General features: G+C 39.1%; 3 protein-coding genes across 3 annotated transcripts in view; 1 reads left to right on the forward strand and 2 right to left on the reverse strand.

The window, feature by feature from the left end:
- The window catches only part of ankmy1 (ankyrin repeat and MYND domain containing 1), a 295,837-nt gene that overhangs the window by 107,863 nt on the left and 161,216 nt on the right, over positions 1–26,758 (reverse strand). The gene's annotated exons all lie outside the window — the stretch shown is intronic.
- LOC117369897 (uncharacterized) lies at positions 2,126–17,255 on the reverse strand. Its single transcript, XM_033965240.2, has 14 exons — positions 17,067–17,255; positions 15,540–15,763; positions 15,259–15,392; positions 14,688–14,851; positions 14,234–14,392; positions 13,376–13,635; positions 10,809–10,949; positions 8,683–8,771; positions 8,498–8,597; positions 6,982–7,210; positions 5,784–5,936; positions 3,615–3,700; positions 3,088–3,207; positions 2,126–2,596 (listed from the first exon to the last, which is right to left on the reverse strand). Exons 1-14 carry the CDS (start codon positions 17,070–17,072, stop codon positions 2,389–2,391), a joined length of 2,073 nt encoding a protein of 690 aa, XP_033821131.1. The 5' UTR covers positions 17,073–17,255; the 3' UTR covers positions 2,126–2,388.
- On the forward strand, positions 17,670–23,175 carry babam1 (BRISC and BRCA1 A complex member 1). Its single transcript, XM_033964926.2, has 9 exons — positions 17,670–17,786; positions 18,641–19,092; positions 19,433–19,491; positions 20,003–20,123; positions 20,342–20,420; positions 20,777–20,801; positions 20,913–21,042; positions 21,135–21,221; positions 21,691–23,175. The coding sequence occupies exons 2-9, from the start codon at positions 18,655–18,657 to the stop codon at positions 21,889–21,891; spliced, it is 1,140 nt and encodes a 379-aa protein (XP_033820817.1). The 5' UTR covers positions 17,670–17,786; positions 18,641–18,654; the 3' UTR covers positions 21,892–23,175.

A 26,758-nucleotide genomic window follows, 5' to 3' on the forward strand; every position in this document is an offset into this window, starting at 1 on the left:
AAGTGGTGAGTTGTAAAACCGTGGTGTACATATATATATCTTTACATTATAATTGAGTTAAAGGCGCTGTACCTGTTTGCAGTGGTACAACATAATTCCTCACTTACCTTATGCATTCTGAACTTAGAAACTATTCACGACTACAAGTTTATTAGGACTTTTCACAACTTTGAGAGGCCAGAGCAGAGTCTTAACATCACGGCGATGCTACCAACAACTAGCATTCTAACCATGTATTTCCTGATTACTCTTTATAATTAGATGCAGACAGTACACAGCAGATGTATTTTGACCTCATTTTGAGCTGCTTTTACAATATATATTTACTGGAGCAAGCAAATTTTGCTCAAATACCTGAAAATAAATCGGGTACAGGTCCTTGAAAGTAGTAAGTAAACCTATTTGAGCTGTGTATAGTTAAAGATGTGTTGTGCATTATTTTGCTTTTCGTTTATTAAGGACATCACAATCACAAGTGTTAGTTTTCAACACCTGTCTGTAGAAAACACATGCATAAAAACACACTAAACACATTAGTAACATATAGATTAGAAATATGGAACAGGATCAGCATTTTTGGTTGGAAACATACAATAATTTGAATTTACTTTTAAATTTGTAGTTACTTGGTTCCCATTTTACACTGGCTGGTAAACAATTCCACACTCCCACACCCCATTGGCAGAGAAAGAGGAATGACGAATTGTCCTATACATTGGAACTACACAATTTCCGCTAGTAGCACCTCTTGTAGTAACTGTGTGTGTGCAGTTTATGAATTCAGTGGTTTGTCAGTTAACACACTTTGGTAACATTTTCAAAGTTTAATAGGTTATGTTTCTTTAAAATTTCACTGTGATGCCAGTGTGTGGGCTTTTTGTCAAGGACCTTAAGAGCCAATTTGTATAATGAGCAGAGAGGTTTCAGTGTGTTTGTGTATTAAAATGAAGACCATAAAAGCGCAGTGTGGACATATTGTGAGCTGTGCGTTTTGTCCCCCATTGTTCTGGCCCTCCCCCACAGTTTGGAGCTGTGAGGCCGGAATACGTCCTGGTATAGGAGCTTATGGAGCTCGTTGTTTGGGTAAAAGGACATATGCACCAAGGGTCACTCTGGAGGTCTCACTTCAGTCGGCCATGACAGCTGCTTCTGCCAAACCAGAAATGAGTTGTGTGACGCTTGTGTCCTGTTCAACAATTTACACCCCACAATTACTCTATTTTTAAATATAATCCCACAGATGTTTAAGGTGCTATAACTTATTTTTATCATCTTAAAGATGTGAAAAAAACAGAACTAGTTCATTTTTAACCTAACAACTACTATGTTAACACTCACTTCCTTATTATCGGACAATAAAATGCTTCCTGATTAGATACTGACAGCATGTAGCAGACATATTTTAACCTCCAAGACTGTTGTTGTTGATATTGAAAGCCATAATACTAATTAAGAAAACAATGATGTTTTTTTTGCTGTTATCGCCGAGCTCTGTCTGATGTGTATATTGCGTTTGACAACATGGTACAAAAACATACAGAAAGACACGAAGATGTAATGCCACTACAAATGTAATGTTTTATAATTACAATATAAGTACATAAACTTTCACATTTTTAAGTGCTTTTTGGTTATTATAATACTTTCACTTACTCTGTACACACATGATATACTTCTATTTGCTTGAACTAAACAGGCAGTAAAACAAGCTTTATTGTTCCATGTCCAATTGTTTAACTAATCCAGCACCTTTACCCTGTCCCCTCAAAAGCTCACAACACTCTCACCTCGTGCCATCATTTGGTATTGATCAGGAAATGTTCATAACTAAATAGTCAAATGTTTGTTTTTCATATAGATTATTTTAAAGGAGACAATATGCAAAATTGAATTTTGAGAGCCCTTAACCAATTGTTTCCCTTCTCATTAACACACTCAAAACTGTATTATGAGTGATTCATGCATCTTTGAGTAATCTGTATTCTGCTCTATTCAAGACGCAATTTCTCTGAAAATTCCTGTTTTCCTCTATCCCCCATAAACACCCACTGCTCTGAACTTCTTCCTTTTTCTTAAACAGTGATACACTTAAGATTCAGCAGTGCCACATATAAGTTTCGGTGAATTTTTGAAAATCCACAACTCCCCACCATAAACTATTCATAGGTGAGGCGAAGTAGTTTTACATGAATAAAGCAACTTCAAAATATAACATAATGATCTATGGGTGTCATCAATTATATAACGGGTGTTATATAGCAGACAAAAACATAATATGTCTTCTTTAAGTTATGTTAAGTAGCTTATATGAAATACCAAGAAGTGTTCCAAAGTAGTAGTTGTCCCTAAGTAAGTATTACATCGTGACATATCCTATAATCACTATATTTATAACACCGTCTCCTCTCTCCTCCAGTCCGCACTCTCTGTAGGTGCAATAGCAGTTTTTGAATTCGCACTGGCTGCACTCTGTGATGATGTGCTCTGCTGCTGCTGCTGCTGCTGGGTCTCCATCATGGCCGCCACCTTCTGCTCCAGTCTCCACACATGCTCCCGGTACTTCCTCCGGATCTGACGGTATGAGCTCAGAGCTTTACTGTAAGAGTACAATCATCATATTTACACACTGATACAACAGCTTTGGATTTGTGGAGTATTAAGAACTAGCTTTTGAAAGCAATCTGTACATCCAACTTGCAATCACTAAGTTTACATGCTCACCAGGATAACTGGCCTAGTCCTAGTCTGGGAGAGGCATTCAACTACATGGGGTAAGAAACAGCCTGGGAAATAATCAGTTGTGGATGAAGTCCTCAATTTTGTTACTGAAGTAAAAGTGCAGATACAGTTTGTTTGGTAAGTTGGTATGTTAACCCTTAATTAATTGTTTTAACCCTTAATTCTACTTAATTAAGAGGTTAGGGGTTAGATTGTTAATTAAGTAGTTCCTAAACTTGAATTGTTCTTAATTAACAATTTGTTGATTATGATTTGAGTCTTTGTCCATGTTTTATTAAGACTATTAAAAGTGCTATAGTAAAGTGTTATATAATGTTATTAACTGTTGTTCTTGTTGATCGTTTATACCTGTGAGCCTGGGTGAGCCGTGCGATCTCTCCGCTGTCTCTCCTCTGAGGGTTGTTATCTGGTAGAGCCATGTTCATTGAATCCTGAACTAAAGCCAGTCTTTTCTTCAAGGCCTTTTCCCTACACAATAGTAAACAATCAATGCACTCTTTTAGTCCACATGAGTTAGTCTTCTATTATTAATTACACAGCTCTGGTTAAAGTAACATGTTAAGAATTCACATCTCAAGGTTGGAGGATAGTGTCCAAACAGAATGGACAGAGACAACTAGGCCTTGTGCACAGTGTTTCTAAGCAACAGATTAAAACCAGGCAACAGCGAAAGGACGGATAGTTAGACTGATAGATAGAGCTCTCATTATTTGGCAGCGATGAAAATACTTGTTCATTTAGACGAATGTGCATTGTGTAACCTTGCTATAAGAGGGTCTTCCACCTCCCTGTATTCATGGAGATGTAATTGCTTTTCCTTGAATGTTTCACAGTATGGCTTTAAGCATATCTGTGTATAATGTTTGTGTATATACCTGTGAAGGACGGCCTGCAGCTCCTTCAGGATGGGTCTGGAGAGGTCCCCCTCAGAGCCCAGTTTAGCTGCCGCCTCACACAGCCTCTGTATGGATTGGGAAAACATGATCACTTAGCTAAAAACTTTGTTGAATAGTGTTGTGCATTTGGAGTTACTGGCAAAAGTAAATTAACTTTTTTTTGCTTATCCCAAATTATACGGCAGTCCGTGAAAAAGTGCTAAAATGTAGCTGTACATGTATTGGTCGAGGTTGAAGTATTGCCAAACAATTACGATATATATTTTTATTTTTTTTTATATTTTTTGAGTGCTTCATCATCAGCACAGTGTACGTTACAATAACTTTTTTCTTATATAAAAAAGGAAGAAGAGATGGAAAATATTTACTTAGCTATAATCTGGTGCAAAATCTTTGTTCTTGTACATTATACCTTCAAATAAAAACTAAAATAAAACGTTTAACCGAAGCAAGTGGAAATAATAATAATAAATAATACGTTGCTATGTTACATTTTGTGATTGGAGTGGATTAGTTTTCAAAATCAGATACTCCAAATTTAACAGAGGTACCACTGCAAAATTCTCCTCCATAATTATTAATATGACAAAATTAGATGCAGCCATGAACCTACAATTTCAATGTTAATATACACCTTTCTTATATAACGTTATGTCCAAATCTTTGACCTTGTTTAATATGAAATTGTCAGGATTAGGGTTTTTTGAGTGTTGTGTGCTGTTTCCCCCCCTCCCGTCTGCGTCTTGTCTGGAGCTGGGCCGGAGATTCTGGTTCCTCCCACACACCTGCAACTCATTTTCAATCAAGCTGCACCTGCGAATAACAAAGGACTGAGGATCCGACACTCAGGGCCAGATCGTCTTCCATCTCCGGTTTATTCGCCCGTGTGTCCGCCGTGATCCCGCTCCTTGGAACCACTCTGCACCTCCGCCGCCGACCCAGCTCTCCACGACCGGTACGAACACCTCAGCCTCAGATCCAGCTCACCTCGACATTTATGAACACCCCCAGCCCCTGACTCCGCGACCCACGATCTGCTCCAAGACTACTGCATACGACACAGCTCTCATCTGTTTGCCCCATCAACCTTCATGCACAATTCCATATCTGTAAATAAACCTGTTCAAACTTTACCCGAGTCTGAATCATTGGTCCCCCGTCAGTCTTTAGGACAGAGATGTATTTATTATTCTTTAGATTCTTATGTACAGACCTCTATTTGTTACATACCATGAACAAACATCAGTACGAGTCAAACCTCACACAACACTGCGACAGTTATTTGTGCATCCCAAGGACAAAATAGACTAAGACCACAAATGCAATGTAATAAATGAAATATCTTATTTGTTGTGCAACAAGTCATACGTAGGCAAAACAGGCCTTTAACACACAGGAAAAAAGCACATAAAACAGAAAGTGAAAAGGAAACAACCAAAACATGCACCCGAGCTACTAAGCAACAAGTCCACCAAAAACAACTTAAGTCTGCAAGATCAGACCACTGCAAGAGGGAAAACCATCTCGTGGACTGGGACAACGCTAAAGTCATAGGTACAGAGTGCAACAAGTACCATTGTTGGATCAAGGAGGCCATCAAGATCCGGAAACGCGCCTACCAGACTGTAACTCGGGATGAGGGGGGCATATCAACTTGCTCACACCTAAGATAAAGTTCTAAAGAAGTCGGACGGCAGATGGCGCTGTCGTCCTGCTGCTCCAAGTAGAAGAAGACAACATCAAAATCTGTTTAAATCAACTGACCACACATGTGACAGCAACATCATGTGACGCTTTTAAGGAAGGCGGTGTGTAGCCGAAACTGTCAGGGTATGAAACAAACTGTGAGGTCTGTACATGAGAATCTAAAGTATAATCAATACAAAAGACCTAATGAACCCAGTTGGACTATGAGAGATATTTGATATAAATCCATTAAAATCGTTCCTTCTGCAGTGAGAGGTCAGCTCAGGAGAAGACCTTGTGAAACTGAAATATCCCATTGGCCTGAAGGGATCCTGCTTTAGTGTGATTTCCCACGAGGCACAGCCAGATTTGAATCTGTCACAATAGACCATCATCTCGCTCCCAAATGCACAGTTCACCTTGACTTTTTATTCTTCGAAGATTTTAATGAAAGTTTAGCACCTGTTGTTGGGTCTTGCGCTCCTCTGGCTCCTCTCTCTCTGGGATGAAGGCTCCAGCTGTGTCCTGTGCTTTTTGGGCCATTAGACTCCACTCAATACAACGCAGCTCCTTTTCTTTAAGGCGAATCAGAGCACGCAGATCGGACATCTCGTCCTAAACATGGAATTAGGAAAAAGGTCATGACGATAAACGATAAAAGTCAACTAAAAGAAAAGAGAAATGCTGATTTTTTTATACCTTGACACTACAGAGTCCTATTTGTGAATATCTGACCAATGAAAGAAATTGGATTCTGCCAACTGGACAAAAGTTTTAAGTGTTCACTCTTAAAAAACTTAAGTCTGAAACTATTTCTATGTAACTTCCTTCCGACTTAACTTCATATTGCACTGTTCTCAGCCTTTTTATTGTATCTTTTAATGATGACCAATATTTACTACTGTAGTGATGAGGTTTGTAAGGTATATTTTATTGATTCCTCATGAGGGAGCTTCATTCTCTGCATATGGGGCAACCTCAGGAGCAGTGATCTTGAGCCAGGCTTGATCTGGACTATCTTGACTGGAGGATTTACCTACTGTATGGGTTAGGGGACCTGAAACTATGTCCATGCTCATTCTGGCATATTTACAAAAAATCATTGCGTTCATTAATATGCCCTGTCTTCAAATTGATAAATAAAAGAGTCTTGGCTTTGTTCACTTTTAGTAACTGTTTTTTCCAGTTTTGTTTTGATCTGTAAATGCAACCCAAGTTTCCTTAGCTGATAGTGACCCGAGTAAAAGAGTAGGAGTGAGCAAAAGAACTGAGATCACAATTTCAATTTTCAATTTTGTCACAATTCTCATTGTGTATTTTATCCTCGATTAAGAAGTATCTAAAGCCAACTGCTGCTTCTGAGAATTCACCATTCACTATGATTGGTTAAATCCAGTTGTCACTCACCTAGAGCATAATAGAGGCTGACTAATAGGAAGAGTGGGAGGGGAAAAGTTTATGTTTTTGAGCATAGAATGATCACAATATAACAATTTCACCCAAATAATTATAAATGAATTGAATATGTTAGGTTTCTTTACAGGATTACGATCATGATTACATTTTTATTGCCATGTTGCCCAGCCTTAAGTCCATGTAAATTGTTTCCTTAGCTGATAATGGCTGGAATAAGCGCAGGAGAGTGCGGTGCTGCTCTCACCCTGACAGAGATGAGCTCATAGAAGAGGGAAGCCTTCTCCTTCTTGGTGTCATTGGGCCTGTCTTTACTGCCGTGTCCGGTTCGTGACCCCTGGGTTGGGCCGCTGTCAGGGATCATCTTGCACTCCGCTGCTCCTGGCCCTGGTTTGGGGAGGCAAATGGCTGCACGCTCCCTCTTCAAATGCTGTATGTGCTGACGCAGAGAAACCTCGCGGTCCTCCTCAGGTGTCCTTTAAAATTACATGAAGTGTGTCAAAGCCTGATTACAATTAGAGGCTGTGTAAGCATTGCAAATATGTAAGTGGTTCGCAAAGGTAGGGTTGTTATTTTTGTCAGGACCAAGCCCGATAGTGGACATAGGGCTGGGTGCTGTTTAGTACAGTACAGAGAAAAGTTGAGGTACTACTGGCACCAAAAAATGAATAGATACTAAAAAATAAAGCAATTTTGTGTGCTGGTGGGTGCTCTGAATGCACAATAGATAGAGAAGCACCTTCACCACAAAAAAAATGTGTTTAATGGAAAATACAATGTTTATTATTGTTTTTGTCATTAGTATTACTGGTTTATACCAACAAAGTTATGAAAAAAGTACAGTTCATGTACATGTGCTTTTACAAACAAAACACAGGTATTGTTTAAAGAGCTCTTATTGCTCTATTTTCTGATCTATGCTATAATGATATTTCCTCATCCAAAATGTACCTGGAGTTGTGTTTTGTTTCATTCACACATGTTTAACACACAAACCCTGCATTTTTACTCTGAGTTCTTCTCTTAAACAGAAAAAAATGCTCTGTTCCACCTTGTGACATCATATGGTAATACAGGACGTTTGCCACAGTGTTTTTAAACTCCATACACCTTCACTAGAATCATTTGGATGATTTCAAACCTGGAATTGCCGATCTCTACTGAACTAATGTGAAAAGGCTTTAACTTGAAAACTACTGATTCATTCACATCACAAGGTGGAACAGAGCATTTTGAGCTTTGGAGATGTAGACAGACTAAAAAAACAGGATTACTTAAACAAGACTGAAAAGCACCCAGCCCAAAATGTGAGCTTGTTTTGGATTACAAAAAAAAATGGTAAAGGGTCACATATACATACACATATATATATTGCTTTTTTCTTTCCTCTGTTGGGCCCTCAAACCACTTTAACCAAATAACCACTCATCCATTCATACACATTTATTCTCCAGTGAACACAGACACTAGAGGTTAAGTGTGAGTAGGGACAGAACAGTCACCCTTCAGTGGACTATATACTTCTAAACGGCCTACAAATTAAAGCGGTGATCTTGAACATGAATGAAATCAATTGTGTAATAGTTTGCTGTTAACTTGCCTTAATGTGGTTTGTGGTTAATATCTGTAATTACTGCGTCTAACCACACGAGACAAAAACATTCGTCGGTTTCTCAGGTTCAGTAAGTTACAAGATAATTTATTATAATGACTCTGTGAACCTGTTCTCAACTAAGTCAGTTTAATTGTTGTATTAATATCACCTCTGTATTTGGATCTCCTCAACAGCGTCCCCTGCAGCTGAGAAAGACGTGGACAGCTCCTCCGTGTCGAGCAGATCATTTGGAGCGTCGCCAGCTTCTTCTAATGGCAGCGGAAAAATCAGGGTAAATGTTTGTGCGTCTGAGCTGCATTCCCAAATCCACAGTAAAACCCGGAATCCGCCCACCTGCTGCGGCCGTCCCGTCAGGAATGCTTTGGTGAGTCTTAACCTCGTAAAGTGACAGCAGCTCTGCGTAGGCCTCCTCACACTCCTCGCTGTCAATCACAGCAAAGGCAGAGCCCAGAGGTCAACTGTTAGGCTCTTTCACATGTGGGACTTTGAAAATCATTTGGTTTTTAAATTATCAACATAACTGTGGTGGTTAAAGATGCACTGTGTCATTTTTCTGGTTGAGATTTGGAAAAAAATATATATATAATTACGATTTTTTTTGGTTAGATTGTGGTTAGATTTGTGATTTATGTTTTAATAATGATTGTGTTCAAAGTTCACATTTGACAAAAGACTAAAATATGAACTTGTTCGTACAGATCTAAACTACAGGGTTAGCAGTTTTACATTACATTTTGTTTAGTGAAATATATTATGGTACGTCAAAAATGGCAGCCTTCACGATTTGCTAAACGGGTTCATTCAAATTGCGATTTCGGTTTGATTAATCTTTAAGAGCTATTGAGGGAACACTGTCTGCTTGTCTCTATAAGTCAATACTGAACTTTTTTAAAATCAAGATTGAAATAAAGTTATTTTTAATTGTCAATGATTAAGACTGGGTATCATTACGATTTTGCCGATACGATACATACCTCGATACATAGGCCACAACACGATAAATATCTTGATACTTTTTCGATTTGAATCAATACGATATGATATATTTAAAATCAATTCGATACGATTCAGTGAAAAATATAGGCTTTTGTGACCCTTAATGATCAACCCCATTTTCACAAAAAATGAACATTAATGAAGCATTTATCTTCCATTTACTGAAGATGAATGAACATAACCAAGTGCATTTTGTTTAGTGGATGTGATTAACTAGAAGAACACACCAAACTGTTTCATTGGTCAATATTACTCATCCACAGCTTATACGGGCTCCACATTTACACGCAACAGGGACACGTGCAGTTTAACGGCTCTGAAGGATCACAACATATCGACTAAAACAACTGTGACACTAAAGGTTTTTGTTAAGCCACTACCAGTGCAAAGCTAATGTGAAACACACATGTTTTAATTATGACAACAGTGAATCAAATGTCAAATGTTCTGCATAAACAAGTTTCTTTCTTCTAAACAAACCACACAATAGAGCTGTGGCAGAATAATTTGGTAAAATATACAAAAATATATCAATAGAGCAGCCAACAATATTGATACTGTATCATTAAATTAAACGATACGCCCACCCCCCCATCAATGATCAGCTCTTTTCTTTCTTTTCAGTCTTTTTAAACGAGAGCTCTACAGCCCGTCCTGTGTCAGTAAAAATATGACTATTTTTGGTCATGTTTCATCTATTGGTTTTGTTCAGGAAGTTAATATTGAAAGCCATTTTATTTTATGTTTTAACAATATAAAATAAAATTACATCAAAAATCGAGATTGAGATAGATTGTAGATCTCCATGGAGACAAGCCGCTGATGCCAACAGGACAAGTTACAGGTCAGATCTGTGGAGAGGTGACCCAATGTCTGTTTTTCAAGAAGAATAAACACCCGTATTTAAATTATTGCAAGTTAGAAGTTGAATGCTGTATTGTGGAACTACTTGTCTTCATGGAGATAATCAGGTGGTGGATCCTCCATCAAAAAAGTTACATAGTACATCTTTAAACTATTTTTAACAGAAGTCCAGCAGTTACCTGTTGTTAAAATGAAAGATTTGGATATCTGTAATTACTGCTCTTATCCACAATATATTTTTTTAAATGGCACAATTACAACATCTCTGTCCATGAGGTTCAGTATAATGAATAATCAGGACTGTTTCTATAGCAATTAACAATTAAAATAAAATATATCTTTTGAATGGGCAAAAGATTTCCAAAAGTCCAATGCAACAGTTAAAAAAAAACTAAGACAGAAATGATAGTAGTGTTTAGGGCGCCTTCATATTAAATTCTTCAATGTCTGATAAATCGCCTGACAGAAGAGGATATAGCACAAAGTTGTTTTTTTTATAGTTTAAAGAGTTCTTTTTAACAGTGCAGCAGGGAGTCGTAAAGTGTACATCAGGGTGAGTGTGGACAGGCCTTTGTAGTGCAGGTGTGTGTGATAGTCACCAGTATCTGAGGGCCAGCTGTTGAGCAGAACAGTCCGACTCCAGTCTGTTCAGCGTGAGGCTCATGTGCTCCGCTTCACTTTTCCTCCGCTCTAAGGCCAGAGACAGACGCTCGTTTCTGCTCTTCAGATACTCAATAAGCCTGTGAAAAACAATAGCAGAGATCAGAGAGGATGTAATGCCGCAAAGTTATGAAATATGCTAATGAAAATTACAAATACAGTATTGATGTGTTTTTTTGGACACTCAAAGAAGCATTATTATGGTAAGACACTTGTATTGTCCCCAGCTGCGTTTGACCCAACCTTCTGTGTCACTGTGGGACTTGCTGTCAGGAGGAGTGCGGTCGACCCATGTCCAGATCTTGAGCTAATCTTGGTCAGTACTACCTTCGCTGGAGGATTTTACGTATTGGTGTTTTTCAGATTCTCGATGTGATGGTGTCATAGTCTCTAATGGGGAGCCAGACCCTGTTTTTCCGATTGATTATGTTGTACTTTGCCATGAAATATCTAAAAGGTAAATTCACAAATGTTGAACCTGGTCATTTCTGTCAGTGACCAGAATCAAACTACTTTTTAAGAATATAAATTTTAACTGCCCCCCTTCCGTATTATGCTGTGATATCATCTGAAACCAGGCAATTTCGCATGTTATGGATTGAAGGGGGGAGAGCGGAGTCCCTAAAGGAAACCCACCCAGATACAGTGTGAAACATGCAAACAGAAAGGTTCGGACGACCTGGGGATTCAACCCGGAACCTTCTTGCCGTGAGGTGTGAGTACTAGCCATTCAGCCACGTGCTCCGCCCTCCTCACTCTGCCGTGATTACTATTACTATTGTTATTGAATGAAGAGTGATGAAGTGTCTTGCCCATCAACACAAAGACATTATGCTCCACTGTGACACGTCGTATTCCCAGTGGTCTCCCATCCAACTACCAACCAAACCCCACCCTGCTTAGCGTCTGAGATCACACGGGATCTGGCATTTTCAAGGTGGTTTGACCTTATAAAATAGCTGAAAATAGAGCAATCACGGCTTTTTACCAGACCACTGCAACATCACAATGGAGTTTAGAAAGAGGAGCTTAAGATTTGGAAAATGCGTGAAAAGTTTTATCCTGGAAAAGACATTCTGTACTACTACGTGGTAATATAAAAGTAATATTATTTACTGTTGAAAATCATGTTCTATTGTCTAAAGTAAGAGTGTTTTTATTATCACCGTGGTATCAGAATCGGTATCAAGTATCGAGTCTATTTTTTAGTTTCCAAATCGAGTTTGGAATTTTAGTATCATGACATTATTATATGTCACGTTTCAAATACACCGTTTTAAAGCTGTGTTGTTTTTTAACTTGGATTAAAACATTTTGAGTGCTAATAATTAACCTAACCTTGCCTGCTGTTTCTTTGTGAATGTGAGAGCACTTCTGTTTCTGAATACGTGGAAGCTTGAAACAAAACATTTTAAGTACTTACAAGCTGAAAAGCAATATACAACTGTGTTACCATTTACTCTAACTGCAGTGTATGACAAGATAAGAGATGGAGAGAAGAGCCAATCAAAACCAAGGCCTCTGCTTGAAGAACCGCTGTCTATCCTTCCCTATTCTGCAGTGTGGGTTATGCACTTTGAAAACAGTTGGTATCCAGTGATTATGAAAGAGTTGAGTCCGATTGGTTTGGACTGAATATAAAACCCTGAACCCTTTATGGAAGATTAAATTGAATGCAGTTCTGTGATGAGATCTAATAGAAATGTTTCAAGGACTTGGTCTCACTGTTGTAGATTTAATGATAAAAACGGTGGGAGGTTTCAAGGCTGTTATGGCCAAAGCGTTTCAATAGGGCCGAACCTAATTTAATTTAATACAATATTTAGCATTTTTGTTATTGTAATGATTTGTGTGTGTAGTTTTATTTACTTAAAGACCCTTTACCCATTTTCCACATGTATTAGAGCAAAATTTGTTTTGCCCCATCACAGATACGAGATTGGGGTCAAAATAAGTGAGCTGCGTTCTATCTGCATCTAATTAGAAAAAAATTTCAGGAAGTGTGCGCTAGCATGCTAGTTACTGTTAGTTTTACAGCCATGCTAAAACTCCAAAATTGCTTATAAACTCATTGTGGTGAATAATGTTCTGCATGCAGAGTACCTCCAGAATTCACTCTGAGCTGCAGAGGCTGCACTAGCTCTGATTCATGATTGGCTGCAGGTGCTGGGGTTTAGGTTGTGACCATTTTAATCAGAGAGAGAACTTTTAAAACCAACTGAAATTCAGCATTGAATCTGGGAACCTAGATGAGAGACTCATGCAAGGTTTATTCTGCTTTCTGATTGCACAATCGCTTTGAGAACCAAAACACCAAATTATAACATAAACAACTTGGCCATCATGTCCAATGTTTCTGTAATCAAAAATAAATCATTAAAATTGTTACGAGTAGTTGTGCTCTATTTATTTTTTTCTGTCTACCTTGTATCTGGTAGATACAATTAAAAATCTAAATCGTACTTACCAATTTATTTTCATTATTCATTCATAGTGGTTGCTGTACCTGTTGAGTCTTTCACTCTCCATTTCTGGACCTATGGGGCTGGTACATGGACTGTTGGAGTTCCCAGAGCCCAGTGGAGACATGTCCCCAGGCCCACACAGAGGGGCCAGCCCTCGGCTAGTCCTGCGCTGGAGCAGAGGAGAGCTGGGGTATGGAGGAGAGGCCCAGTCCAGACTCACTGACTCAGGGCCTGACATTGCACTGGGCCTGTAGGACGGGGAGTGTCGCCCAGACCTCCAGCCTCTGTGAAAGTTCACCAACTACAAGACAAGAGAGAAGGAAAAGAGGTAACTAAAATGTGCATTAGTTTGATATCAGCACAGCAGCCATATTGCTGTTTGTAGAGACTGTTTTTAAGTTGGGTTGCTACTCCACAGTTTAAACCCACTTGAGGAGAACATGTTAATTGTAGGTATTGTGGCTGTACCTGCTTACTTGGATGGGAGATGGGATGGGAGACTGTTGAGAAAACAGGTGCCACAGTGAGGCGCCAGTAGCAACATTGTAATTCTGTCCTTGTGGCAAGGCACATCACCCATCTTGCCTAGTATGAATGTGGTAAGTGCATGAATGTTGGTGCTAGTCGGAGAAGCACAGAAGCACTCCCCTCTGTCTACCTCAGGGCAGCTGTGGCTACAGTAGTGGCTTATCACCACTGAGAGGGGAGTGAATGAATAATGCAGTGTAATAAGCTTTGAGTGTCCTGAAAAGTGCTATATAATTCCAATGCATTAAGAAGCTCACATACTCTCTAGAAAGGTTACATATATTTTTGGGGCAGTGACAGTGTTTTTCATTATGTCTAAAGTACTTGGTGAAGTTTGGTGTCATTTTGTTTGACCAAGTTCTCAAACCCACCTTGTCTCTGTCTTCGTCCACCAGGCTGATGCTGTGTGCTCTGTCTAGCTCCCCATGTTGGCTTTGAAAGGCGAAGTCGTGCTTGTCCACATCAGAAACCTCGTCCTGGAAAATTGTGGTGCAAGAAATGCCAAACTCCCTCTCCATGTCCTCCAGAATCTACCAGCCAGGACAGTTTGGTTAGCTCTGTTTAATATGTTGCCATCCTCATAGTATAGCAACTGCCTATGTATTTTTTTTTTTTTTTTTACAACATTTTTGGCCCATTATATTCTCCAGACCCAGCTGCATTTGTAGGTTTTGTAGGGTTTTTTTCTATTATTCAAGAGACCTATACATATAGGTTGGGAACGCACCATTACAGTAGAATTTAAAAAAGAATCAACCTCTCTTAATCCACCTTCCTTAAAACATAATTTGTTTAATTATTCTATGGGGTTGTGTCTATCTGCACCTGTCTGGCTTTGGCAGAGCTCTCGTGGGCGGCCCTGAGATGCTCCTTGTGTTTGTTCAGGTCGACTGCAGCGATCGGAGCAGCCCAGGACCTCCTGAAGCTGATTGAGTCCTCCACAGAAGACAGCACATCCTGAAGTTTGGACCATACAACACCACCGCCCCCTAGTGGACAGACAGAGAAGGCACTAAAACAGGTTCACTTAAAGATTGATTTTTGTTAACACTTTATAATAACTGCACTTTAATTTGTCTTTATGAAGCATGAACTTAAGACTTAATAAGATATTCTTTATTAATTAAGTCTTAAGTATTGATTCTGGTTTATTAATACTCTTAATTAAGTAGTTACTAACCCTAAACTATTACTTAATCTTTCATAAACATTACTCCTCTGCTGAGTTCAGAGATAAGAAGCAAATCAAAGGAAAAAGGACAGATAATAACCATTGTAGTATTGTTTTATTTCATAACGAAAAACATTCTAAATCCTGCAGAAGTTAGTTCTCTCAAGAAGATTATCCAATTTAAGGTGAAATGACTAAAACCTATTTGTTAGTGAATGTCCTTACCTCTGTCCATCATCGTAGGTTTAGATAGAGCAGTCTCCCCAGGTATTTTCCTCTCTGTGTTTTTGACTCTGTGAGATAAAAGATCTGGAACCAAAGGCCTGGATGCAGCTGATGGTCTCAGTTCACCAGGATCACTGAAAAAGAGCAAGATTAGAAAAAGTATAAATATGAATCAAGCTAACTAGAAGCTCTGTCTGAAGCTCTGTGATCAGTGATAGTATCATTGATAGTAATAATTTGTATCTGCCATGAAAACCTATATTAGTCAGTGTTACATTCACCTTGGAGCTTTGAGCGAGCCCATCTTCTTGTTGAGCTCGGCGATGATGCTGAGGAGGGTGCCCACCTCGGCCTCACACTGGGCAAGCTCCGCGGGGGTCGGCTCGGGGCCCAGAGGAGGGTCAAGGGCCTCAGCGTGGTACGTCAGGTGTTCAACAGAAGTCATCAAGTCCCTCCCATTCAGAGACGCTGTGTCCAGGCTGTCACAGCGGACCAGCACTGACTCCTACAGAGATCAGAACAATTTAGGGCTATAGAGGGCGAGGCAAAAGCTCTCAAAACTATTCATTCAAAAACAACTATTTATGTGTGAAAATGTAGATTCAATTACTCCCAAATCTTTATAAAACTCACTGCATACGCCATAGTACTGCAGAACATGGGTAATTTCACTATTTTTCCTTCTTTAGATGGTTTTATTTAAAGGTGCACCGTGTAACTTTTCTAGTTTAGGGTTCATCACCTGCTAGTCTCCATGGAGATGTTGTTGCTTGTAAAACATTCTTTCTGTGACTGGGCTAACCTCTTCACAGATATGACGTGTAACTGCGCCGGGTTGTGTTGCCTGCCACATTTCCATGGAGTCAAACCGGTAGCGGACTCTCCACCAGAAATGTTACACAGTGTAGCTTTAATTAATGATATTTGTTAAATACTGTAATAGCTTGTGTGCTCTTCACTGGCTGTAGCTCCAGTGTTAAAAATCTATTGTTCTTGCCTGCGGAAAAGGTGGAAACTAAAACATCCTGAGATCCAACTTCCTGTTTTGCAAATATTTGTAGGTCAGCCATCTTCTCATATGTTTTAAATGTGTGTTAAAAGCTCTAAACATTTATATATTAAACATATGTGACAACCAGGGCCTGTGATTGGAGTGTTTACAATGAATACTGAGTAAAAATACTCAGAATTATTCTATTATTTCTAACTGTTGGAGCCATTACTACATCAAGCCCACAATATGTGCTTTATATTGTCTAGAAATATTATGGGTTTTAAATAGAGCTATATCAAAATGTTGTCACTGTTTCATTGTTGTTATGCTATTTAGTATGACATGCATAAAAAAAATGTTCCACCAAACTAAGCAATATTTTAAGAATTTACACTTTTCACAATTAAGGTTCAATCTAGAATTATACTGAAGATTTTAATAGCTTTTTAGTGTTTAAAGGTGCATTATGTACATTTTCTGGTGAGGAGTCGCCATCTGCTTGTCTCTATGGAGATGCTATGCCTTTGCCTGAATGTCCCACAGTATGAATTTAAACAGGTCTTACATTACTTCAATTATAGGTGTTTTTATTACTAAACAAAAACAACCATGAAAAACATGCATTATTATTGTGTGCATCATCTCTCCACAGATCTGACCTGTAATTTGGCCAAGTGGCTACGCCTGGTTGTCCCCATGGAGATAGATATGTTTAATGTCATACCATGGAAGACAAGCAGGTGAAAAGTTACATAATACACCTTTAAAGCAGCACAGATCCAAACATGTCCTGTGCGAGGCGTGTGTAACTTACCTCCATACTGAGGCTCCAGCAGCAGTACTTCTAGTCCACAGAGTGTAGTCTTCCTTGGCCCAGTTGTTGTTATATTTTCCGAGTGTTTCTGGTGCTGTAGATTGTCCACATGTTGGAGCTAACACAGTTTAATGCGATGAATGAAGTAAGTGGAAAGTCACCTCCACCCATTCCCTGTGACTGTGGCCTTTCCTGTTTTGTCCACACTGAGCTTCCATTTTATTAACACCCTGTCACTGGAACACTATGTAAGCCAAGTACCACTGCTCCACACACAAACCTTCAATACAAAATGTAATGCAGCCAGCGTAATGGTTTAAACATGCAGACAATTGAATTGTTTTTATGTGTCATTGTAACTGGAACACTGGCCTTACCTGACTGAAAGTGGTTATTGTTTATTTAGGTTTACATATATGTTATACACAAATATATATTTTTTACATTAAAATACAAAAAAAAAAATAAAAAATCAGTTACAGATAAATTCACAATTGAAGGAAAGCAGAACCACTCTGAAATTAAAAGATAAACTGGATTAAGTGCGTCTTTTTAATATAAACTACAGTTCCCACAATGCACTGCGGTGTTTCGCCTCTAGCAGGAAGTACAGCGGCGTTTAGGCGGAAATAGTCCGAGCAGATTCAAAACAAATGCGTTGCTCCTAGATTTACTCGCTTATCTTGGCGTTTATAAACTTTTTGTCATATTTATTGTCAGGTAAGTAATTTCTTTAATGGCTTGTCTTTTTCTTACAGTTTAAACTTTTAGCCTGAGTGATTTTTGACCCATTGAACAGCTCAGCAGCTAATGCGCATCAAACTGCACTGGCGATGAACAGTCGGGATGTTACAATAAAAATTAATCTTTAATAAATGCAGCTAGATTTTTTTGTAGATCGTAGTTGTAAAGCGAGACTGCTACAGTAAATATTCTTAAATACAGCATCCCAATTTCACGTGGATATATGTTAGTGTGTTTAACGCTGTCAAAAGTTATTTATTATATTTTTTATTTTTTTTTTCAGTTACTTTTACCAACAATTGCTCGACCTTTATTGACTTCCCTAATTCAGATTTAAGATAACAAAAGCAAAGGGTACATCCATTGTTCCAGTACAGAGGGGAAGTAGCTACAGCGACCCACTGATTTACAGCAGATAAATGCAAGATACAAAATATACATTGTTTAAAAAGCAATAATCATAACTATTTTTTTTTTCATTCAAACTATTGTCCCAAAAACTACAATTGATGCAAATTGTTGTTTTTTTTTGTTTTTTTTTTTTAATCTGGCAGTTCATGTCACCTCAACCTTTATTTGATCATTCATAAAGTTTGTTTTCATAAATCTGGCCAAAAACTGACATGTTGGAGAACAGAAATGAAAGAAAATTAAGTATTATACTTTTGGTGTCAATAGTCGTGAATATTTTTTAAATCATGGTGTTTTTTCTCACAATAATCGTACTAAAATTTCATATCATGACATGCCTAGTGTGATGTAATATTGTTGAAGTTAGTTAATTTAAGTGACAAGTGTTATAAAGCGTTCATGAGTTGTATGTCTTGTAGACACATCTGTATCCATGGATACTCCAGAGCCAGGTCCAGCTGATGGCGAGGAGCGAATGGTTGAGCTGCGCCCCAGAACTCGCTCCAATCCTGAGGGAGCAGAGGACCGTCGGGGGAGCACGGGGAGCCTGGGAGGTAACAGTAACGGCAGCATTCCTCAGCCTGCAGTGGGGAGCCGAGTGGAGGGAGAGGGAGAAGCATCGACCAGCGACACTCCTCCCAGCTCCACCACCGCCTCGGTGTCTGTCACTGTAGCCCAAACAGCGCCCCCTACTGCTGCTGCTGCTGTGGCCGGCCCTAGTACCGCAGGGCCAAGCTCTAATGCCGCGGCTGCTGCTGTGGTTAAAGAGAGACCCAAACTCGCACAGAGCCAACCCCCAATGAGTGCCAGCATCCCCCCTCCAGCCGAGTACCAGCTGAGAGTCCCACGGGTCAACTGTCCGGAGAAAGTGGTATGTTTCTCTCAGTGTGTTAATAATAATACTGAAGGAGCCTTGAACAGTTCAGTTTGGGGTGGGTGATACTCATGACAAGTTAAGTGAAATGATCCTTTATAAAACCTCTAGTTTAAGCTGAGAAATTGACATTTGCTGCATTCGTTCCTCCTATTCCTCATTTGAATAATTCACAAAATCTTAAATTAACAGTATACTCTTGGAAGAACCAGATGGCTACTTCTTAAAGGCACCATTGAGCTCACCATTGCCCAGTTTAAAGATAAACATATTTATGTTTATGGACTATTTTAGCTTTATCGAAAAATACAGCATTTATTGTATTTATTTCTTTTAGATTATCTGCTTAGATCTGTCTGAAGAAATGTCTCTGCCAAAGTTGGAGTCCTTTAATGGGTAAGCTCAGTGTTGTATATTTACTTGGTGAAATATGTATGTATGTATGGTATAATATGTAATTAATAGCACTGTAGTCGACTAAAGAAAATCTTTTTCAACTAAAGACACATCCTGCCAATCGACTGGTCAACTAAAGAGGGGGCGTGGCAAAGCGTCTCAATACTATTACTACATATCTCTGTGTATATGACCAAAACTGCACTCACAACACTACACACGAGTTCATGCAGAATAAAGTACTAGGAAGCACTGTATTTGTACAAAGGTTAAATTTATTACCCCTGTGTTTAATCTGCCTTTTCACATATAGTCTACCAGAATAAAAATCTTCAGCAAACTCATTCATTAACTGATGTGTCTGTTCTGCTGCTGTCCCATGTAAATCTTTAAAAAGTAAATGAAGTTATTAATGGACTAATACACATTTTGGTCGACTAAGACTCCATTGCCCAATAAATCAAGTAAACAACTACAGTCCAAGTGATTAATTATTTGTGCTTGAATCCAGTTCTAAAACCAATGCCCTAAACATTTCTCAGAAGATGATTGAAATGTTTGTGAGGACGAAGCACAAGATCGACAAACGGCACGAGTTTGCTCTGGTGGTGGTCAACGATGACGCCTTATGGGTGAGTTTCCTTCTCACTTTTATAATGTTCTGTATATTTAATAAAAGTAGCAAAGGAAAAAATTAAATTCTTTCAACTGGACAAAAGTTTTAGAGTGAAACTTTTGTCCAGTTGACAGAATTGAATTTTTCTTTTATTACTGATCATACCTGGACGACTGAGAGGTTTAAACATCATCTTTAATGAAAGTACATTTGTGTTTTCCTGTGGTGGTGCAGCTGTCTGGCTTCACCTCTGACCCCAGAGAGCTGTGCAGCTGCCTGTACGACCTGGAGACCAACGTGTGCGAGTCATTCAGTATCCTTTTATAATAGTACTGTTTAAAACTCATTTAAAGCTACCATCTGCAAGTTGATTTCCCTTTTTTGCCAGTCGATAGCAGATGCAAAACCTGTTTTTCCCCCTCCTCTCACCTGTGCTCTCTGGTCTCCTTCTGTCAGGCCAAAGCTGGCACACTGTCAGACTGAGGTAATGTAGATAGCATATTGTGGTGTAATTTGAAAATACAACAGTGTCTGATCTAATTACAATTGGTAGCTTTACTTTTTTTAAGCAGATGTGGTGTGCGTTGTGAAGCATTTATACTCTTATATATAATTTACAAATGATGCACTCTAAAATACTTTCAGTTCAACCTTGACTTGTTTCTTCAGACCTTGAAGATCTACTCAATGTTATGTAAGTAAATGATTCTTCGTTAATTTATAAAACACTGATATACATAACACAATATGTACATTTTTAAAAAGCACGTCCCTATATACCTACATACTTTTTTAATACCTGTAGTCGACAGAAGATTGAGTTGCCGATGACGGAGAATGTCCAGACGATCCCTCCTCCGTACGTGATCCGAACTGTTCTGATCTACAGTCGACAAGCGGGACCTTTACAGTTCAACCCCTCAGAGGCCGTCAGTGTACGGGCTTTAATCTCACATAAATTCTATCTACTTGATCTAAATCTGAAAGTTTATAAAAGTAATTGTGGGTTTTATCTTTTTTTCTGCAGAAAATGCTTCAGTCTCCATATTTCTTCTTTGATGTTGTGTATCTTCACAATGGCATGGACGAACAGGGAGATGAGACGAGCTGGAGGGTAAGTTATTGCCTTAAAAAAGTTTATACACTAAAAGAAGGTAATAGGCATTAAGATCTGTATGATAAACAAATGATTATACTTTGATGCTACTTTGCTTAAGTACATATTTTGTAAAGATTTATTTTATTCACAGCTGAAATACACCCCCGAGAATGTGCTACTCATTATTGATTAATCATGTTTTCATTTCAATTTTATATTTGATCGTAATATTTATTTCATAAAGGTTAAACAATACCGGCTTTTATTATTAGCTATTTTACTCAAAAAGTAGTTAAATTATTACTCTTAAGTCTGAAATATGCCTTAGACCCGGTGCTTTTAGTGACAGAGGATCGACTGTAGACCTCTCCATTAAAAAGACCCAAGTTGACCACTGACTTCAGAAATGAATCCGGGATCTCAGTCTTAATCACAAACCAGGTTTGTGCCACCGTTTCATTGGCGATTGCTTCTCTTCCTACAGGAAAACTACACATCCTTCTGTAACCTGGACTCTAAAGGCATGTGCTATCGTTATGAGGTGTCTCTGTGTGGACCTGCCATAGAACTGCACAACTGCATGGCCAAGCTCTTGTCCCACCCACTGCAGAGGCCCTTCCAAAGCCACGCCTCCTACAGCCTCCTGGAGGGGGAGGAGCCCCAGGACGTGGAAGCTACTGTTTAATCGAATGTATGAAGACTCTCATTTACTAAACTCCATCTGCCTATCTTATCTTAACTGATCATGATCTGACTCCTGGAGTTATCAGTTGTAAAAAATTACATTTGATGTGAGTAATCTGATTACTTTCTGATACATACCATGTGTTCTCATTTCTACATCAATAGTCAAATCTCTGGTTATCAGATTTGACTGGCCATGTAAATGTAGCCACTGTGAAGTTCTCTAAATAAACTGGTGTTTTTTGGGGCTGATAAATCGAGGGAAACCTACGATATGAACTGATATGAAAGACACGACATGCACTTAAAAGATGACAGTTGAAAAACAGAAAATACAAAATAGAAAGATATTTTGTAACTGTTATGTTCTTAAAGGTGCACTATGTAACTTGTCATAGACTTGCTTGTCTCCGTTGGGATGTTATTGCTTTGCCTGAGATAGATTAATTGTAATGCCAGATTGTGCAATGTTCCACAATCTGGCATTACACTGAATCTATCTCATTTTCTACAGGTGTTTAATTACTAAAAATATCCCAAAATCACACATTCTTGAAGTGAACAAAGACATGGCGATAAATAAGTTTTCTGCTATACTGTGTTTCATTCTAGGCTCAGCAATAACACCTCCATGGAGACAGATGTCAGATCAGAAAAGCTACGTAATGCACCTTTAAAAGTAACACTACAGGCCCTTTTCTCAGACCACATTGTTTCCAGTTATTTTAATGTTTTTATTGTTTTTTTCCTTTTTGGGGGTCCCATTATACTGTTAACTTAACGTGCGGAAGTATAATAAATAATTTACTTTTTATGACAAAATGTTTATATTGTTTGACTGTTATTGTCACTTCTGCTTTTCTGTCAGCAGGTGGCAGCAAAGATCCATTAGAGGCCAAGAATTATTACTATTCAGCAAAGAGGTGAACTTCATGTTAATTGATCCAGTGCACTGTGTGTATTAAATTTTGAATACTGATGCTAAATGGAAGCAAATTTAATATTAATACAACTCAATTTGTGGACAGTGTTACTTTAAAATAATAATTCTCAAGTAGAAATTAAATGCAGTGATCCAAAAATACCAAAAGATTAAAAGAGCATTTGGTGAAATTATGTTCTAGTATCAACATGTTCAACAAAAACAATGAACATTTATCGTGACATTCATGACTTGCTGGTTTATTTCAGGTGTAACTTAAATATCTGGTAGTATTAATTTACTCTGCTTGTACTGCAAATAAATAAAAATACCATAAACATAGCATAACATATACCATAACATAAAATAAAACAATAAAAAAACTTGTAAAAACATGCATTCTTCCTGGTGACGTCACTTGCTCCATGAAGACAAATCACTGAATGCCATATTGTGGGACATTCCAGAGAAAGCAGTACAACAACATCCCTATGGCAAGTGGGCAAAACATTGATGTTACTGAAGAACAGTTAAAACATGACCAAAATACTTCTTTTATGTACAATTTCTCCAAAAAAAACCTCCCTATAATGTGCATCTATAGTGATTATTAGCTGACAGACCGAGGCTCCAACCCACAACCTTCTCGCTGGGAGCTGATTTTTCTGACCACTCTGCAGTCATATTTTTCAAACTTTTTTCCAGCAAAAAAGTACAGTTCTGATACTACGTGAACCCATTGTCACTGTCCTGTATCCTGCCTCATCGATCACAGTAAAGGCCCTGGTTCTGTTATCTTTACTGGTTTTGATCATTTCACCTTTCACTCTATTTACTTATCTTCATGTGTGTTTTTATCTGTCTTTTTGACCGTTAGACTTCCTGCTTTTGTCCAGGGCCTGATTCCCTCCATGTTTCCTTGGTCGTGGTCACTTTTTGAGTCTAACCCGAGCGCGACTCCATAAATTACTTTGTTTTCCGGTGAGGACAGGTTGTCAGCTGGACAATGGGGCGCAGGAAAAACCCCCCAAGCTTCGAAAGGCAAGCTCACAACAGCAGCAATGTGAAAAGACAACAGCCCCACGTCAAAGCCACACGGAAGAGGGGGGAGAGGGGGAAGAGGGGGGGAGGAGGAGGGAAAGAGAGGGGGTGAGCCAGAGGGGATGCTTGTCTCCATGGAGATGTTATTGTTTCGCTTGCATTTTATCTGCATTTACACCAATCTGCCATTTCTGATTTCATATTATGGGTGTCATTATTGCTCAAAAAAACAGGCATTCTAACTGAGTGGTATCACCTCTCCATAGATTTGACCAGGAGCCGATCCACCATTTTCAGCTCCAATACCAATTTCGATACTATAACTATCAGCTGATACCCGATATCAACCGATACCAGTGCAGAGACTGAAAACAACATTTATTTCCTTTAAACAAAATTAACATAGGACAAACCTGATCCAAATGTGTGAAAGAGCTGATATTTATCTCTCAAAAAACTACAGAACGACTTTGAATTGATCAAAATTCAAAATTATAAGACTTTCTGGGCCAGTAAATAGGATCAATATTGCATCAATTTATATGACAAACCAAGATATCGGCTGAACCGATATTTGAAGTCAATATCTGTTGTAGCAGATTTTTCAGGATTCTGTCATCTATCCACCACTAGAGAGGGGGAGGAGAGGGGTGGAGGAGGGGGAGGAGGAGGAGAAGAGAGGTGGAAGTGGAGGAGGGGTGAAAGAGGAGGAGAGGAGATGAGGAGTGAGAGAGGGGTTGGGGAAAGAGGAGGAGAGGAGTGAGAGGGGGTGAGAGAAAGGAGGAGAGGAGATGAGGAGTGAGAGAGGGGGTGTGACAAAGGAGGAGAGGAAGATGAAGAGTGAGACGGGGTGAGAAAAAGGAGAGGAGATGAGGAGTGAGGATGTGTGAGAGTGAGGAGGAGAGGAGATGAGGAGTGAGAGAGGGGCTGTGACAGAGGAGATGAGGAGTGAGGAGGCTGTGAGAGAGGAGGAGAGGAGATGAGGAGTGACAGAGGGGCTGTGACAGAGGAGGAGATGAGATGAGTGAGAGAGGGGCTGTGACAGAGGAGATGAGGAGTGAGAGAGAGGCTGTGACAGGAGGAGAGGAGATGAGGAGAGGGGGAGTGAGAGAGGAGGACAGGGAGATGAGGAGTGAGAGGGGGTGAGAGAAAGGAGGAGAGGAGTGAGGGGGTGAGAGAAAGGAGGACAGGGAGATGAGGAGTGAGAGGGGGTGAGAGAAAGGAGGAGGAGATGAGGATGAGGGGGGTGAGAGACGAGGACAGGGAGATGAGAAGTGAAAGGGGGTGAGAGAGAGGAGGAAGTGAAGGAGGAGTGAAAGAGGAGAAGAGGAGACGTGAGGTGGGTGAGCGAGAGGAGGAGAGGGTGTGTCCGTCTGGTTTGTTATTCCTTCATCAGTAAAGAACGACAGCTCTCCATTGTGTGCATTTTTTTGCACTCCTCCATCGTCATGACAACTCCTTTCCTCTGTCCTGAGGAAACGACGTCGTCTTTAGCCTGTTATTCTCGTTTTTGCTCTAAACTCTTCACATTGTTTATACCTGGAGGAAGTATAATACGGAGTCTGTCTATATTTAAATACGACATTTACACTGAACATTCCTCCCTTTTGTCTGTATGGGACATATGTCATGGAAAGTTACTGAGCTGCTTTAGTTAGAGTTGACTATTTATCCATGGAAAGTTACTCAGTGTTGTTTTAGTTTAGACTACTTATCCATGGAAAGTTACTGAGTGTTGCTTGAGTTTAGACTATGTTTCTGTGGGTACAGTTTGTCTGAATTACACAATAACAGATAAAGAGAGGATGAGGTAATAGTTTGCTCTTTCTCTTCATTTCATTTTTGTTTGGCTATTAAAAAGTCACATTTTTATAGCACTTCTCAACGTTGAAGACACTTAAAACACTTTACACCAAAAAAAAAAAAAAATTCACACATTGAGTCATAGACCAATGGCACAGATTGGCAGCCTCGCTTCTGTCAGTCTGCCCCAGGACAGCTGTGACTACATTAGAAGCTTAATATCACCGAGTGTGGAGTGAATAGATAATGAGCGTATGGGGCTCTGAGCAGCTTTGACAAGTTGTAAATCACTTTCATTTCTTTCTTTTAGTCTTTCTGTACTGGTGTGGAGTGTGCAGTTTGTTTCCATTTGTTTATCTCATGTTTTATTATAGATTCCCTCTCCTCAGAAGACATTTTATCCTTTTTATTAAGTTTGATACTATAGACTAACACGTAGAACCACAATATTGTTGTGTTTTCTCTGCAAATCCAAACTGATATATCTGGAATCGTTAGGAAAACCCATGCTTCTCCCATTGATTCTGCAGAAATTGTAACATTTTCATTCCCCTGTTATATTTTTTTCCCTTTTTTTTTCCAGATACAGACAGGCGTGTCCCCAAATCCACCTGTCAATCACGTCCATTTGAAACCGGGAAGATTCAGACTCACATCTTCGTAAAGTATTGAAGAATTATAATCTGGATCCCAGGCAAAACTCCTGCCTCTTCAAATTGAAATTAAGTTAATTAATTAAGTTAATTTTAAAAAATGGCTGTGACATGTTTTAACCCTATGTGTGTTTTTTAAAATGGAGGTGGAGATGGAGGAAAATAGAAGGTTTCCGAACGTACAAAACCCCAAAACAGATCCAGGAATAAGTCAAAATTCAACTCTAAGTACGTTAATGCTTAGAGAACAGTGTTATAACATGGATAAAACTGTTTCGAATAAGCTTTTTCTGTAATGTCGGGTTTATTTGGCTAATTTCACCCAGATTTTAACATGGAAAAACACTGAAGGTCTACTTGCTCGTGAGTTTCTTAGGCTACTGGTTTCATAATTGGAAAAAATATCTCATCAGCTGTACTAATGTGTAATAATTTGCCACTGGGGAGTC

This window comes from Periophthalmus magnuspinnatus, chromosome 4, assembly GCF_009829125.3.
Source record: "Periophthalmus magnuspinnatus isolate fPerMag1 chromosome 4, fPerMag1.2.pri, whole genome shotgun sequence".
Taxonomy (NCBI): Eukaryota; Metazoa; Chordata; class Actinopteri; order Gobiiformes; family Gobiidae; genus Periophthalmus; species Periophthalmus magnuspinnatus.